This window comes from Pleurodeles waltl, chromosome 6 (genome assembly GCF_031143425.1).
Source record: "Pleurodeles waltl isolate 20211129_DDA chromosome 6, aPleWal1.hap1.20221129, whole genome shotgun sequence".
Classification (NCBI taxonomy): Eukaryota; Metazoa; Chordata; class Amphibia; order Caudata; family Salamandridae; genus Pleurodeles; species Pleurodeles waltl.
This window is the reverse complement of record NC_090445.1, coordinates 576,636,141-576,652,434: the sequence shown is the minus strand read 5'-3', so window position 1 is coordinate 576,652,434 and position 16,294 is coordinate 576,636,141. Positions and strand designations below refer to the sequence as shown.

Genomic DNA, 16,294 nt, shown 5'->3' with positions numbered 1-16,294 from the left:
TCCTCTGTTAAAAGATTTTGCAGATGTCTGTGGTGACAATTAATGTAATTTCTGTAATGTGGCTGTATCTGGACTGCATGGCACCAAGGAAATGGTAGTTAAGGTGGTAATCGGTGAGGCGCCAGTTGATTAGTTTCCCTAAGAAGTTTGCAACGGATGGTAGGAGGGAGCCAGGTCTACAGTTGGAAAGCGTAGCTTGGCCAGTGGATGGTTTCTTGAGCAGGAACATGCCTGTGGCATGTTTCCATGTGTCTGGAAATGTGGCAGAGTCTAAGAGATGCATTGGGGATGGGTGTTAGTACTTTGTTGATCAGAAAGAGTCATTTGGTGGAAGCGTGTTGGAGGAAAGGATCAGTCAGGACCCATGTTACAACGCTACAACAGGTTATATAAAAATAAAGTGCATTGCACATAAATCATTAGACAAAACATGACATATATCAGTAATACCCTGCTACACAAGCAGTTGTCAGAACATCACACAGGTGACTAGTATTCTGCGAAAGCAAGCAGTAGTCAGGTAAACACATAGGTTACTACTATCCTGCAACAGAAGCAGTAGTCAGGTCATCATTATCACCCCAAAATTCATGTCAGGATAAACGTATTATCAGAACGTCTGGCACCAAAAACGCACACCAGAGTAAACATATCAGAAATGCCAATACATCATCCTGAATGAACATATAAGAGAAATATTTCGCTCTTGCAAGTCATATGAATCCTCATCATGCATGCCAATAGAAGAAGGAAGGCTGCTCTTCCTTGCACGTAGAGTAAAACATCCCCCTCCTAGGGGGGATCCAACAAAACAGGCATAAATCTTCAGAGGGGGAGGTATAATATCCCCTAATCACCCTAAAGTGGCAACCACCTACATGTGGACGTTGGTTGTCTCACCCTAAGGCACAGCACTCCTTTCTAAAGTGGTGAAATCTCCCCCAAAGGAAAAGGAAGTAGACAGCGCCCCAATCCTTTTTATATAAAGAACATGGCACCTCTGCACTCTTTCTACCGAAGGGGCGGTAGACAGGACACGCCGTGGTCCACACAGGAGCTCCTGCCCACCTCCCGACAAAGCTCCACTTTTGGCAGCAAGTCAGGCGGGAAAGTTTGGCAAAACAAGGAGGAGGGGCCACTTCAGCTAGGACCATCCCTAAGGTGTCCAGAGATGAAGTGACACCCCCCCCGCAGAATCCTCCTTCTTGGTTTGGAGGACAGGGATCAATATGGTAAGGAAGGTCTGTGTCCCCCTCCCTGAAGGGAGTGGACACAACACCTGCCCTCTACCCCTGTAACACCCTTAAATCCAAGGCTTAAGGGCTCCTCTGATCCTAGCTCGTCAGATTCCTGGTGACCTCGAGAAGTAAGAAAGAATGTTAGATTCGGTGCAGCAACATGCAGCAGACAGCCCTCCTCCTTGTTTAGCTTGTAGTTTCCCTGAACCGGCCTCCCGGACCCAGCCTGGAACCTACTTTTGAGCCTCGGACCTCCTACTCAAAAGCAGTGGGAGCCCGACACTCAGTTTGCACCCTGCACCCGGTCACCCCTGTGCTGCTGAGGGTGTGTGTTGGGTGCTGACCTGTGGCCCCACTGGTGCACACCTAAACTGCCCAGGTCTGCCCTCCGAAGATGCAGCTACTTACCTGCTTGCAGATCCAATTCAGAGTGCCCCCAGTTTCCTTAGGAGCCAATTCTAAATATTGCATCAACTTTGATCTCTGCACCCAGCCGGCCCCATGTTGTTGGTGGTGGGTGTTTGGGGTTAACTTGAACCCCAACCTGTGGATATACTAACCCCTGAAGACTGAAACTGTAAGTCTTGTACTAACCTTGAGTTAGTTTTTGCCTGTGTGTGTACAACAAATGCTTTGCACTACACTCTGATAATTCTAACTGCTCAACCCCACTACCACAAAAGAGAACATTAGTATTATCTACTTTAGCCTCTGTTAAGCCTCTGGGGACTCCCTGCACTCTGAGCAACCTATATCTCACTTTGATATAGTATATACAGAGCCAGCTTTCTACAGCAGGGTACTGTGTATGTAAAAGGTAGGACATACGTCTAGCAAAGTATATAGTTTTTATTTTTCCCTTTACTTTACCATTTGGAGACCCCCCACAGTCAGGGTGGAAATTACCCTCCGCTATAATATGGGGAAAATATCAAAAGTGTATTAAACTTTACAATAACTTAGTAAAAAAAAAATCTAAAATAATTTAATATATTTTAAATGAAGAACAATAAAAACATTCTACAGCACAATTAACCTAATTTCAAAATACATTTTTATAAAATATCGATTATTAGACACGTCTTCTGTAGTTTACATTAATAGGTATCCAGATCAATTCAAAGGATTATGATACTTACCCTGTAAGCATATGTTAGTGGCATGTGGTGCTGTAGATTCACACGCTCTGCATACTTCTGCCATTTAATGTTGGGTCCGGAGTGGTGCAAGTTGTTTTTCTTCAAAGAACTGTATTGAGTCACAAGATTGAGCAGCGACTCCTCTTTGTGATACTGCGCATGGGCATCAACTCCTTCGTTGGACTGCTTTCTCGTATGCGGGTGAGAAGGTAGTTTAAGGAAGTAAAGTATAGAGCAGGAGATGTCCATGCAAAAAGTAAATACATAGGTACAAATATATACAAATCTAATGTAACTGCAACGGTCTCATGGGTCCAGGGAAGTGTGAGGGCAGATGTGAATCTACAGCACTAAATGCCACAAACAGATTCTTACAGGGTAAGTAATATAATCCGTTCGAAGGGCTGTGTGGCTGCAGATACACATGCTCTGCATAGGCTGTAAAGCAGTCCCTCCATGAAAGCGGTGGCTAGCCTGCTGGAGTTGTAGTTCACTGGAAAAGTAAATGTAGAACAGCCTGACCCATATTGGCTTGTTGGTGTGCTAGCACATCCACACAGTAGAGTTTTGTGAATGTGTGTCGATTGGTCCACGTGCTGCCTTACAAATGTCAACTATAGGAATGTTTCCAAGGAAGGCCATAGTAGCACCTTTTTCCCAGTAGTGTGTGTTCTAGGGGTAACAGGTAAAGGTCTCTTGGGCTCAGCATAACAAGTCTCTGTACGTTTAACTTTCCATCTGGCTATGCCGGATTTGGATTTTGGCCAACCTTTGTGAGGTGGTGAAAGAGCCACAAAAGGTTGCTTGGTTTTCCTAAACTCTCTGGTTCTGTCAATATATAACATGAGTGTTCTATTGACATTTAGCGTGTGATAACATAGCCTGGTTGGGAAAAGAAGACCGGTAGTTCAATGGACTGGTTAAGGGCTCCTCCAAAGTTAGCGCCTGGAGCTCGTCAACAAGTCTGAGTGAAGTGATGGTGACTAAGAAAGCCACCTGCCAGGAGAGGAAATGAAGTGGTTTGAATGGGGGACTCATGAGTCTGGTGAGCACAATGTTAAGGTTCCACAATGCTGCAGGAGGTCCCCAATGTGGAATTACACATTTAAGACCTTCTATCGCCACCTTATTGACTGGGATTCTGAACAAGGAAATATGTTGTCTTTTCTGTAAATATGGAGCCGTAACCATGAGATGTAGATGAATGGAACTGTAGGCTAGGGTTGCTTTAAGTGTAGCAAATAACAGACAGTTTTTTTGTACTGTAGCTTTCATGGTGTCAGCATTTCTTTGGGTTGGCCATAGCAAATAAAACATTTCCGTTTTGCAGCACAATAGGCTGCTGTAAAACGTTTACGGGCTTCCTTGAGAATGTCCATACACTCTGAGGTAACCCAAGGTAGACAAACTCTACGATCTCACAAGCCATAATGCCAGGATGAGTGACTTGGAGTCTGGGAGTCTGATTTGTTTGTGATTTTGAGTGAGGTCTGGCCTACTGGGCAAATATCCCTGACTAATTCATCCATAGAGCATTGCCCTTGGATATAGGGTGTGGATACCTGGAGGCCAAGCTTGGGCATTTTGTGTTTTCTGCTTTAGCGAAAAGGTCTATGTGAGGAGTTCCCAACTTTGTAAAGCATGTCTGAAGGACTTGTGGGTGGAGTTCTGCTGCGTCCTGCTGAACAGGTCCGCAAAGTTGTTTTCTGTCAGAGGTAGATACTCCACCATCAGGTGCATGTAGTGGTGAAGGACTCACTTGCATATGGTCTGAGAGATATGAGAAGACCGTGTCACCCTGTTTCTGTAAGTACATGTCTGTAATTTTGTCCATGAGGACTAAGACAAAGTTGTGAGAATGCTTTGAGCTAGGAATACTGCTTGAAGCTCCAGGTAATTTATGTGAAGTAACTGCAGATTGGCATTCCAGAGGCCCTGCACTGTCAGGTCTGGAAGGTGAGCACCCCCAACCTGTGATTGATGCATATGTGGTCAATGTGAGGCACAGGGTCTAGAAAAGGCTGCCCCTTTAATAACCTGCTAGTGTTCCACCACTGCAGAGAACGGCGAGTCTGGCGGTGTAACAACACTAGATCTTCCCGGTGACCCTGTGACTGAGACCACTGGCAAGACAAACACTGTTGTAGGGGACACATGCAAACTGGCATGTGTAACAATGGCGATGCAAGAGGCCATTATCTTCAACAGACACATTATGGTCCTGAATGTGTAACTATGGTTCTCCTGAAATTGTGGGAGGAGGGTGCAAAAATCTGGACACAAGCTGGGTTGGGATATGCCAACCCTACCTCTGCATTCAAGACAGCTCCTAAGTAAGGTTGCAGAGGCTGTAGATGAGATTTGGTAATGTTGAGAGTGAAGCCCAGGTTGTGAAAGAAAACCACTGTTAGCGAAGTGTGTTGTTGACACTGGTGTAACATTCAGGCTTTGATGAGCCAGTCATCAAGATAGAGAAACACGTGCATTTTGTCTTCTTAAGTGTGCGACGACTACTGCTAAGCATTTTGTGAATACCCTGGGAACATTATGACTCCAAATGGAAGGACCTTGATCTGGTACTGACTGCCTGCAATAACAAATCTTAAGTATTTTTGGTGTACAGGGTGAGATGGAATGTGAACATAGGTGTTCTTCAGATCTATAGCTGTAATAAAGTCACCTTGGAGTAAGAGATGTCTGACATCCTGAGGGGTGACCTTGCAGAAGTGTTCTGAAAGGATGTATTTGTTTAGAGGCCAGAGGCAGAGTATAGGCCTGAGAGCCCAGACTTTTTTGGGAATCAGGAAGTATAGTGGATATACTCCTCCTGTTCCTTGATGTTGTGGTGGAACAGGCTCTATGACCCCTTTGAAAAGAAGGGCTTAGACCTCGTTTGAAAAGGGTCAAGTGTTCATGAGATAGCCTGTGAGTGCGAGAGGTAATATTGTGAAGAGTGGTGGTAAGCTCCAGATAATAACCTTGTTGGATAATGAGGAGGACCCATTGGTCTGTGGTAATGTTGTCCATGCTGAACAGAAATGTTGGAGTCTTCCGCAAAAAGGTGGTGGATGAGCTGGGAGAGGTGAAGGTAGCCACTGCTTGGCATGGGATGAGGACCCACTTGTGGCAGTGCTCTTTACCTTCTCTTTGTTTCTGTGCTGCTGTAGAAGCCTCTGTAGAACGATGTACTGTAGGTGGATTGAGACTATCTAGGGTGCGAGGTAGTCACCTCAGAGGTGGAGGACTTGCATGAGTCTCTGAACCTGGGGCAACAAATGCTGCCTCCGTGTATGGGACTGAAGAGCACCATTGCGCTTTGGCAGTGTCTCTGTCTTTCTCAGGTTTCTCTAAGGTGGTATCTACCTGAGGTAGAAACAGTTGCTCCTTGTCTAAGGCAATGGTGAGGACTGCCTGCTGGACTTCAGGTTTAAAACCTGAGCTACACAGCCAAGCATGTCTTCAGAGAATGACAATGGTGTTTATGCCGTGAGGTGCCATGTCGCGGCATCCAGGGCTCACTTGATTTAATTGCTGGAGATGACATGCCCCTGTGCAACAATTTGTTGTCCACTTTTGCGATGTTTATCAGGTAACAACTTGAGGAGCGCCTCCATTTTGTCCCAATGAGCCCGGTTGTACCGTGCTAGCAGGGCTTGGGAGTTGGCTATGCACCAGTGGTTCACAGCCTGTGCAGCCACTCTTTTCCCCCACAGAATAATTTTCTTATCCTCCTTCTCAGGCGAGGAGACTCCCCAGTGACTTGACTGATTGCCGTTTATGAGATGTTATTGCCACAATAAAGCAAGGAGAAACGTCTGAACTGATGTAGGACAAGTCAGAGGGAGCCGTCTTATACTTTTTGTCCACCCATGGCGTGATTACTCTAGAGCACAAAGGCCCTTTTAAAATACCCTCTGCATGCTGAAGGATGCCAGGGAGCATAAGGAGATATTGTATGTCCCTAAGGGTGCTGGTAAGGATAAGTTACTTACCTGTAAATCCTAGTTCTCTTCCAGGGGTATCCTCATCAAAGTCATAAACATTGAATATTCCCGCCCTTGTGCGGGGACCCCGGAGCATATATAAAATACACACATATTATACATGTGTAAAACAGCAATGCAGGCTATAATGTTAAACAGGCTAAAATGCTTTATTTCTATGAAGTTTTTTTGTTTTTTTGTAATATATAATAAAATTACAATAGAGAATAAATATCTACCCAAGCCCCCAAAACTGGGCTTAGGGAAGTAAGCAGCAGTAAACTCTAGAGAAAAAGAGAAAAAACTACACTGAAAAACAATGGAGCATTCTTAGCCAATAGGCTGCATGCAGGTTAACACAGGAGAACCATAAAAACTTTGGCACCGTGCCTTTAAGACCCTGAGCACCTCCAGTATCCCACCATGCCTCAGGGGTGAAGGAAAGGTGACAGTTGGTTTACAGTTAGGTCAGTACTTTTTTACGGTGTAATCTGTGTAACTGATTCGAAAGACAGTCTGTCCTGCACTTCTAGGAGACGTGCGTCCGGGGAGGAGGGTGGGTTGTTTATGACTTTGATGAGGATACCCCTGGAAGAGAACTAGGATTTACAGGTAAGTAACTTATCCTTCTCTTCCAGGGGATCCTCATCAATAGTCATAAACATTGAATAGTTTAGCAAGCCCATCCCTAAACTCTGCGGACTGTAATAGAAGTGCAGGAATAGATACATATTATGCAAATACATTTCTCAGAGAGGCCTGCCCCACTTGGGCATCCGCTCTTGCATCAGAGTCCAAACAGTAATGTCTAGTAAACGTATGTACAGACTTCCATGTAGCAGCCTTACAAATCTCAGATATTGGAACATTGTTAAGGAGGGCAGCAGTAGCTGCTTTTCCCCTTGTGGAATGCGCTTTAGGCCTAGCTACTAATTGTTTATTAGCCAGCTGGTAAGTATTAACAGTACAAGAAACTATCCAACTTGATATCGTTCGTTTAGATGCTGCCTCTCCTGTCCTCAAATGACCATAATTTACAAACAATCGGTTGGAATGTCTAATCGATTTTGTTTTATCCAAATAAAATTTCAGCACTCTTTTCAAGTCTAAGGAGTGCAATGCTTTCTCTGCCGGAGTCTCCGGATTGGGAAAGAAAGTTGGTAAAGATATAGTCTGATTGATATGGAATTCTGACACCACTTTCGGAAGGAAAGATGGGTGAGTTCGCAGAACCACTGTATTGTCGTGAAAAAACGTGTACAGTTCTTTGGAAGACAAAGCCTGAATTTCGCTGACCCTCCTCGCAGAAGTAATGGCCACCAAAAAAGCCGTCTTCCACGCAAGGTGTTGTAAAGAGGCCTTGTGTATAGGCTCAAAAGGAGGGCCCATAAGTTTTGACAATACTATGTTCAGTTCCCATGGAGGAGATGGTCTCCGAATGGGCGGAAAAACTTTTTTCAAACCTTCGAAGAAATCCTTGACTACAGGTTTCGTAAAGAAGGATTCCTGAGAAGGCGACTTACGATAGGCTGTAATGGCAGACAAATGTACCTTAATGGATGATACCTGCAGACCGGACTTTGCCAGATGAAGTAAATAGGACAGTATGACATCCTCCAGAGCCCGTATGGGATTCTGGCCTTGTTGACAGCACCATATGTAGAATCTTTTCCACTTAAAAGCGTAAGAACGCCGCGTGGAAGGTCGTTTGGACTCTTTCAAGATGTTCATACACTCCTGTGAGAGCCCTAGGTGCCCATACTGCAGGAATTCAGGAGCCATGCTGTTAAGCTCAGAGAGGGTAGGTTGGGATGTAGAATCCTGCCCTCCATTCTGCTCAGAAGATCCGGTCTGCACGGCAGCCTCCTGTGAGGTTTTTCGGATAGGTTGAGGAGATCTGTGTACCAGAATTGACGGGGCCATTGTGGCGCTATGAGAATCATTCTGGTTCTGGATCTGTAAAGTTTGTTGATCACTGCCGGTATGACGGGAATCGGTGGAAAGGCGTAGAGAAATATCCCTGACCAGTCGATCAACAGGGCATTCCCTCGAGGTCCCGGACGGTAGAACCTGGATGCGAAGTCTGGGCATTTCTTGTTTACTTCGTCTGCGAAGAGATCCAATTGAGGTCGACCCCATTGAGCGAAGATGTATTCGACGACTTCGCCGTGTAGGACCCAAACGTGTGCGTCCTCTAGGTGTCTGCTCAGGAAGTCTGCTTCCACGTTTTGGTGTCCTGGCAGGTGAACCGCTGTAAGTGACATTCCTCTGGCCAGGAGCCAATGCCATATCGTTTGGGACTCTCAAGATACGGGTAGAGATCTCGTTCCCCCCGGTTTGTTCAAATAATACATCGTGGTTGTATTGTCCGTTTGTATTAGGAGAGTTTTCCCCTGAATTAATGGTGTGAAAGACTTGAGCGCCAGATGGACCGCTCGGAGTTCCAGCAGATTGATGTGGTACTGCTTTTCCTTGTCTGACCACAGGCCCTGAGCCTGAAGGAGACCCAGATGAGCCCCCCATCCCTGAAGAGACGCATCCGTTACGAGAGTATCGGATGGAACTACCTGGTGAAACGGAGCACCTACTGACAGGTGAGGTCTGTGCATCCACCATTTCAATGACTGAAGTGCCGCTGCCGGTAGTAACACTCTGTCCTCCCAGCGACCTGTCCTTTGGCTCCAGTTGCTCTCCAATGCCTCTTGGAGGGGCCTCATGTGCAGTCTGGCATTTGGGACAATGAAAATGCATGATGCCATGGAGCTCAGCAGCGATGTCACCTGACGTGCCGTAGGTGTGTTGGCTTTCAACAGGTCCTGACACTTCCTGTCTATTGAGGATGGTCGTTCCTCCGAAGGATACACTCTTTGGAGCTCTGTGTTTATTACAGCTCCCAAGTAGTGAAGGTTCTGTGTTGGAATCAAGGTTGACTTTTGGCAATTGACCTGAAGACCTAGAGACTCGCAAACCCTGAGCACAATGTCTCTATGGCTTCTCGCCTGCTCCGGAGAAGAAGCCTTCAGTAACCAGTCGTCTAGGTATGGGTAGATGAATATCTTTTGTTTTCGAAGATGTGCCGCTACCACCGCCATACAATTCGAGAAGACGCGTGGGGCAGATTTCAGGCCAAATGGTATAACTCTGAACTGATAATGCTGTGACGCTATTTGGAAGCGCAAGAATTTCCGATGCTTGGGAGCTATTGGGATGTGAAAATATGCATCCTGCAGGTCCATGGAGCACATTCAGTCTCCCTGATGTAGTTGAGGGAAAATCTGGTGAAGCGCTAGCATCCTGAACTTCTGTTTTCTTATGTATTTGTTCACCAGCCGTAAGTCCAGAATTGGTCTGAAGACGCCCTCTCGGGCCTTTTTCGCCACCAGAAAATAACGGGAGTAAACCCCCTTTCCTCTGTGCGCAGGTGGAACCCTTTCTATGGCATTCTTTTGTAAGAGGGCGAGAGCCTCTTTGCGCAGCAGGCCGAGATGAGATGGATTGCATTTGGCTGGTGGCAGGTGTGGTGGAGGCTGTTTGAAAAGAAGAGAGTAGCCATTTTCGACAATATTGAGCACCCATTTGTCTCTTGTGATAGAGTGCCACTCGTGAAGATAACCTGCAATACTTCCCCCCACCGGCGTGGTGTACAGTGTCGAGGGAAGCGAGATCTCATTGTTTGGCCGGTGCTTTCGGTGTGGACTGCTGAGGTCTACTCGACCCTCGCTCCCTTGTGTTCCTTCGCTGAAAGAGAGGGCGTCCCTGCCGTTGTTGTGGCCTCTGGGACCAGTGAGGGGATTGAACCCTCTGCTGGAAAGGGCGCCTGTCATAAGGCCTATACGTTCTCCTGAAATCTTTCTTCCTTTCCAGGCCTACAGCCCTCATGGTGTCCACCTCGGTCTTCATGCGGGCCATTTCCTCGTCTGCATGGGTACCAAACAGCGAGTTCCCGGCGAATGGGAGATTCAGGATGTGCTGTTGTGCTTCTTGTTTTAACCCAGCCAGTCTCAGCCAGTAAGACCTTCTTGCACAGATTCCATGTGCATACCCATGTGCAGCTAGATCCACCCCATCTGCCGCCGCGCTGATAACCTGGTTGGATACCAGGCATCCCTCCTGCAAGATCTCTTGAAAATCTTGTCTGTCTTCTCTGGGCAATTTCTCTGTGAATCTATTGAGGGAGTCCCACAGAGAACGGTCATACCTGCCCAGGAGTGCAGAAGCACTGGAGACTTTCATTGCCGAAGCCGCCGTACCGCACATCTTTCTCCCCAGAGAGTCTAGATGCCTGCTCTCTTTATCCGGGGGGACCGTGGAGGATGATGCCACAGAGTGGGTTTTTCGGGCTGCGGCCAATATTACAGAGTCCGGTGGCGGATCCTTTCTTAGGAGCAAAGGGTCCTGTTCGGGAGCCTTATAATTTTTCAGAATCCTAGCAGGGACAGATTTGAGCGTAGCTGGGGCCAGAAAAGTGTCCATGGTTGGCTGCAACAAACCAGGCACTAGAGGCAGTAGCTTTTTTGACGCTGATCTATGCTGCAGAGTCTCAAAGATGACTGACGAGGAGGTAGATGGCTCTGGAACCTCTATGTTTAATTTCTGCGCTCCCTTTAACAGCACCTCGTTAAACGTGGTAATGTCATCCACCGGTGAGATCCTAGCAGGTGGAGACGACGACCAAGAGGGTGATCATCTTCGTGAACAAGACCTGGATCGCCGTTGAGAACGAGACCTGCTGCGAGACGCTGTAGCAGAGCGCCCAGACCTCGCGGTCGGTTGACGAGGAACAGAACAAGCCCGTCCTGCCCTTACTGTAGGTGATGGCGTTCTTGGAAGGGAGGCAGTAGGCGAGTACATTCGCGAATACTGCGAATCCGGGGAGGCCGCTGGTCTGTTAAGGCTCTCTAGCCATCTTGGAGATAGGTTGATGGGTGAAACATGCCCAGCTGATGCCGCTCTTGAACGAGATGAGTCGCTCGGTATGGAGACCACGGGAGATGGTGCGGCCTTGTCTGCTGGCGAAGGGCGATGTTCCACTCCCTGCGGGACAGGTAAAACCTGTGTCGACGTCGAAGGGCGCCCCATCGGTTGCTCTTGCCTCGACGTGGAGTGCCTCGACGTAGAGTGTCTCGACGTCGAACGGCGATCTTTGGACCTTGACCTACTCGCCGTCGTGTGCCTCGACGTGGAGCGGTGGGAGGTTGACGGCGGATGTCTCTCATGCCGTCTTGGCGATTTCGACGACACGTCTCTTGAAGTCGGGGGGTGTACGGCCTTTGGCGGCGACCGGGCACGCCGGCGATGGCTCGACGTCGATCGGCGGGCTGCCGTCGACGGAGATCTGCCCCTGCGATGGTGTTCCCTCGACGCAGTATCCTTCGACGTCAGGTCTTTCGCCGTCAACGGCGATCTATGCCGGTGAGACGTGGCAGCGAGGACGTCGACGGGGAACAAACAGGTACTTTCCTACCTGCTGACGTCGACCTAGCCATTCTCTCCTGAGAATGGCCTGCTGGTTGCCTGGGAAGAGAGGAGGACAATGTTTTCTGCCTCTCATGAAGCCCCTGTAGCCTGATCTTCTCTCTGTCCTTCAGAGTCCTCTTTGACATATTCTTGCAGTGCTTGCAAGTGTCAGGGCAGTGACTCTGAGGCAGGCACACAATACAAAGAGAGTGTGGGTCTGACTGGGCCTTCTTCCCACAAGAAGGGCATTTGACAAAAATTGAAGGCATTTTTCTGTCAGGAAAAAACTGCCAAACACAGAAAAAGATGTTATCTGTCGAATGAAACAGGAAAAACGCTTTTTAAAGGATTTTTCTGAGAAAAAACTCAGAAAAACAGAGCTCAATGCTCCAGGATCCTCTCAGAAGAAGCCGGAAAAAAGAACTGACCTAACTGTAAACCAACTGTCACCTTTCCTTCACCCCTGAGGCATGGTGGGATACTGGAGGTGCTCAGGGTCTTAAAGGCACGGTGCCAAAGTTGTATGGTTCTCCTGTGTTAACCTGCATGCAGCCTATTGGCTAAGAATGCTCCATTGTTTTTCAGTGTAGTTTTTTCTCTTTTTCTCTAGAGTTTACTGCTGCTTACTTCCCTAAGCCCAGTTTTGGGGGCTTGGGTAGATATTTATTCTCTATTGTAATTTTATTATATATTACAAAAAAACAAAAAAACTTCATAGAAATAAAGCATTTTAGCCTGTTTAACATTATAGCCTGCATTGCTGTTTTACACATGTATAATATGTGTGTATTTTATATATGCTCCGGGGTCCCCGCACAAGGGCGGGAATATTCAATGTTTATGACTATTGATGAGGATCCCCTGGAAGAGAAGTGTGTGTAACAGGAAGTCCCGCTCGATGGGATATTTAGGCAGCTCTACGTTGTGGAACGCAGCAGCCCTAGCATCTACCTGTTGTTAAGAGGTAGTGTCCTCCGGTGGTGAGAGGCATGCAGGGGAGATAGGTCATAGTCATTGGAAGGAATAGGATCAGGATCACATGCGTCCAAAAGATCTGTGTCATCCTGAAGCTGCCCCAAACCCACAGTGGAAAACAGCGGAGAACCCAGAGGTATGTAATGCCACAGTAAGGATAAAGTAGGGGAAGGAGGAGGGTGGCCGTGAAGAGGGAGTTGTTGGAGGAGGAAAAGGAACTGGTGGAGAAGGCCTGATTGAAGGGCTGGTAGCCTTGCCCTTGAGTCTCCTCTTAGAAGGGACAGGGACATCCAAAGCCTCCTGAGAAGACAGATTTCATTTAGGGAATACAGGAGTGGAAGTATTGGTAATGATCCATCCTGTGCCTTCATATAGTGTTTGCGCTGCCGAGCATCCACCGTCTCCAAAATTGGCTTGACTGGAGATAGGCTGGTGGAAGACTGTCCCGAGCCTTGTCTCAGAAGGTTTTGGCCTGTGTTGTTTGGTCAGCAAGTCACCATGTGCAACAATCTCACCAGCACCCTGCTCCTGGATGATATCCGGGCAGTTCTTGAGGAAATGCCGTTAGGACTTTGGACCTTGGTCCACTACAGCCCCAAACCCTGAAGGGGAACCCCCCAGAAACCAACTTTATCCATTTTTGTGCATCTCTGACTTCCCCTCCCATAGGATTGCATTGTGCGTAAAAGCACACAGGTTTCAACGTTTTACTTACCGGTGAGAATTGCTAACAAAACCAGTACTTACTTTTGAACAAAGTTCTTGGTTTTAAAACAAAAATAAAAAGAAGTGCAATTTTTCTAATTTGATCTCAGATTTATTCTTTGAGTGTGAGTCTCATACATTGCCTCTGAGTACAACAAATGGTCAGCACTGCCCTCTGATAAGCCTAACTGCTCGCCCACACTACCACAAGAGAGAGCATTAGTATTATCTAGTTTAGCCTCTAACCCAATTGGGTATCCACAGGATCCAGAGTGGTGGTGTTCTTTTTAGTGCACCATATACACAGCCAGCTACCTAAAGCATTCCTAATGCTTCTTCATTTAAGCCATTAGAAACAGTCTATTGTCCTAGGTACAGAAAGGTGAAGCTTCTTTAATCTCATACAATATACATTTCTATACTACTTAAAATTACCACAGAAAAAGACACTAATGTGGAGGCTGAACAAATTTAAAAACAAATATGCTTTATAGTTTAGTGTCTTGGCAATCACACAGATTACTTTACAGACTACTATGTTCTTTCACAGATACATACCATCTTCCTCTTCTTCTGTCACCTCACTTCCTGGGCTCTGCAGAAGCGGTACTGGGGTAAGCAAACCATCACCTCGGTCTGTGACTTGCTCTGTTGGAGCCTTTTCCATCTCCTCTATTTCCTGAATGCGTTTCTCTAGCAGTTCTGCCTGTCGCTTCTGTTTTTTTTTAAGCTTTTTCTTTTTATTCTTTGACATTTTGGCAGCCTGCACAGAGCAGCAGAGAAATAAACACAAGTTACCTGTCTAATTATTCAATTTGGATTACTGTTCATTTCATTTAAGTGGTTGTCAAACTGCATTCAGACAATCATATATAAACCACACAATGTCCACATTCGGAATGGAGACATTTTCCAATCCAACTCAGCATGTATCTGAGACTATGCTATAAACAGACTACAGAAACATTAAGTACCATGCCCTTCGTGGTTCAAAGTTACAAAAGACAGATTTCAGTTTGAAGAACCTCTACTCATAAAATCAAATTTTACCTAAAATATTCATTTCACTTTCCACATGAAGTCTTTCTAAACGCTTCCACCCGAGTGAGACTCAAAACAGCACCATCATAGAGGAGTCTCATATGTACTGTCCACTGAACTGCACATACATCCATTCATGCATCCAAAAGAATGGCATCACCATTCCTGAAACTAAATGTTTGCTTTTGATTCTCAAACCAAGCAGACTGTCATCCAATGGCAATGTTACATTTCAAACAGTCTCTTGTGCAAGGACTGCCTGATGGCTAAGAGAAAATTTGACCACAAATGATGAGACTGTTGTTTAAAATATTTTTTACCAGCTTGTTGCATTTACCTCAAAATGATTTTTTTTTTCTCAAATGCTGGGTACAAGCCTCCTATACTTAAGAAAGATGCAAATTCTAAGCTGAAGTAGTGTCAAATAACAGGCCATTAACTTAAATATTTTTCATGCCCAAGTTTGAGTGGCCACAAGCAGTCCCTAACAAGCAATGCATCATGCAATGTAGGTGATTAATGCACGGAAACAAAGAACGATTTGTCAGGTCAACAGAGTCTCACTGTGTGATCTACTTGTCTAGTTGTCTGCCAGTTCCATTACTTTGATGCACCATTACAGTTAATGGCAACACTTCAAAAAGAACAAGTTACTTACCTTGGGTAACACTCTCTCTGGTGGATACTGTATTTGACTGTAGATTCCTCACCTTCAGTATACTATCAGGTGCCAGACTGGATCAAAATTTTTATTTAGCTGCATTGCTTCCATGTTAGCAAAATAACACCAGAGCCATAATATATAAGCGATCCCAGCATGCAGACATCAGTTTCTTTCTTGACTGTTTGCACCGGTGAATGCAGAGCTTATTAACTGGTCAGATTTGACAGTGTGCAGATCTCTACATCGGGATGTTTTTATGAATGGTGAGAACAGCCCACTTAACAGAACGAGAAGGTGGATGGTTGTGGGGGAAACTATGGTCAGATAGGCCATCCACCAGAAAGAGCAAGTCCCACTGTGAGTTAACCTTTTCTTCTGGTGAAAACTTCTAATCGAATATTCCTCACCAAAGCAGTATCTCCCAATGTGAAAGGTCTGCGGAAAGGCTCAAACCAGAAAGTTCTGCAGGACAGAATGTTCAAAGTACCATTCCTGCCAGACGGGCTATTAAGGCCGTAGTACTTCATGAACGCAAGGATTAACACCCATGTTGCAACCTGACAGATGTCCAGAACAGGCCCTCCGCATGCCAGAAGAGTGGTAGCAGCCTTGACAGAGGAGGAATGAGCACTCAGCCCCTCCAGAGGCTTCTTCTTGGCCCATGTGTTGCACATTTTATACAAAGGACTATCTACTTTGATATGGTCCTTTTCTGGAATGCCTTACCCCTAGTCGTCCAACAAAAGCCATAGAGAGCTGATTGGTCCATGGTGCGATCAATGTAAAAACTCAAAGATCTCTTAAGGTCCAAGTGATGGAGCGTCTCCTATTCTTTTGAGGGGTAAGGTGGAGCAAACGATGCTGGAAGGGTGACGGATTGTCTGACAAGAAAACGTGTTACTATCTTTATCAGGAATGTCACAAGAGTAAATTATGCAGCAAGAAAAGGCAAATTATGGCACATTTTGTGATAGTATTAATAGTATTACTTCAACATTTTTAAAATTTGCAACACTGTTTGTGCATTGTTTGCACCCCTTTAGTACGATTATAATACCAAAATATAACAATAAGGAACAAAAAGGTGACCAG

At 46.1% G+C, this 16,294-nt stretch overlaps 1 protein-coding gene across 2 annotated transcripts in view; it reads right to left on the bottom strand.

Moving 5' to 3' along the window:
* The window catches only part of SRPK1 (SRSF protein kinase 1), a 516,348-nt gene that overhangs the window by 210,521 nt on the left and 289,533 nt on the right, over window positions 1-16,294 (bottom strand). For both annotated transcript variants that reach the window (XM_069238761.1, XM_069238760.1), the window contains exon 10: window positions 14,056-14,260. In XM_069238761.1, coding sequence (XP_069094862.1) covers window positions 14,056-14,260 — 205 coding nt within the window. The remainder of the gene's footprint in view (window positions 1-14,055; window positions 14,261-16,294) is intronic.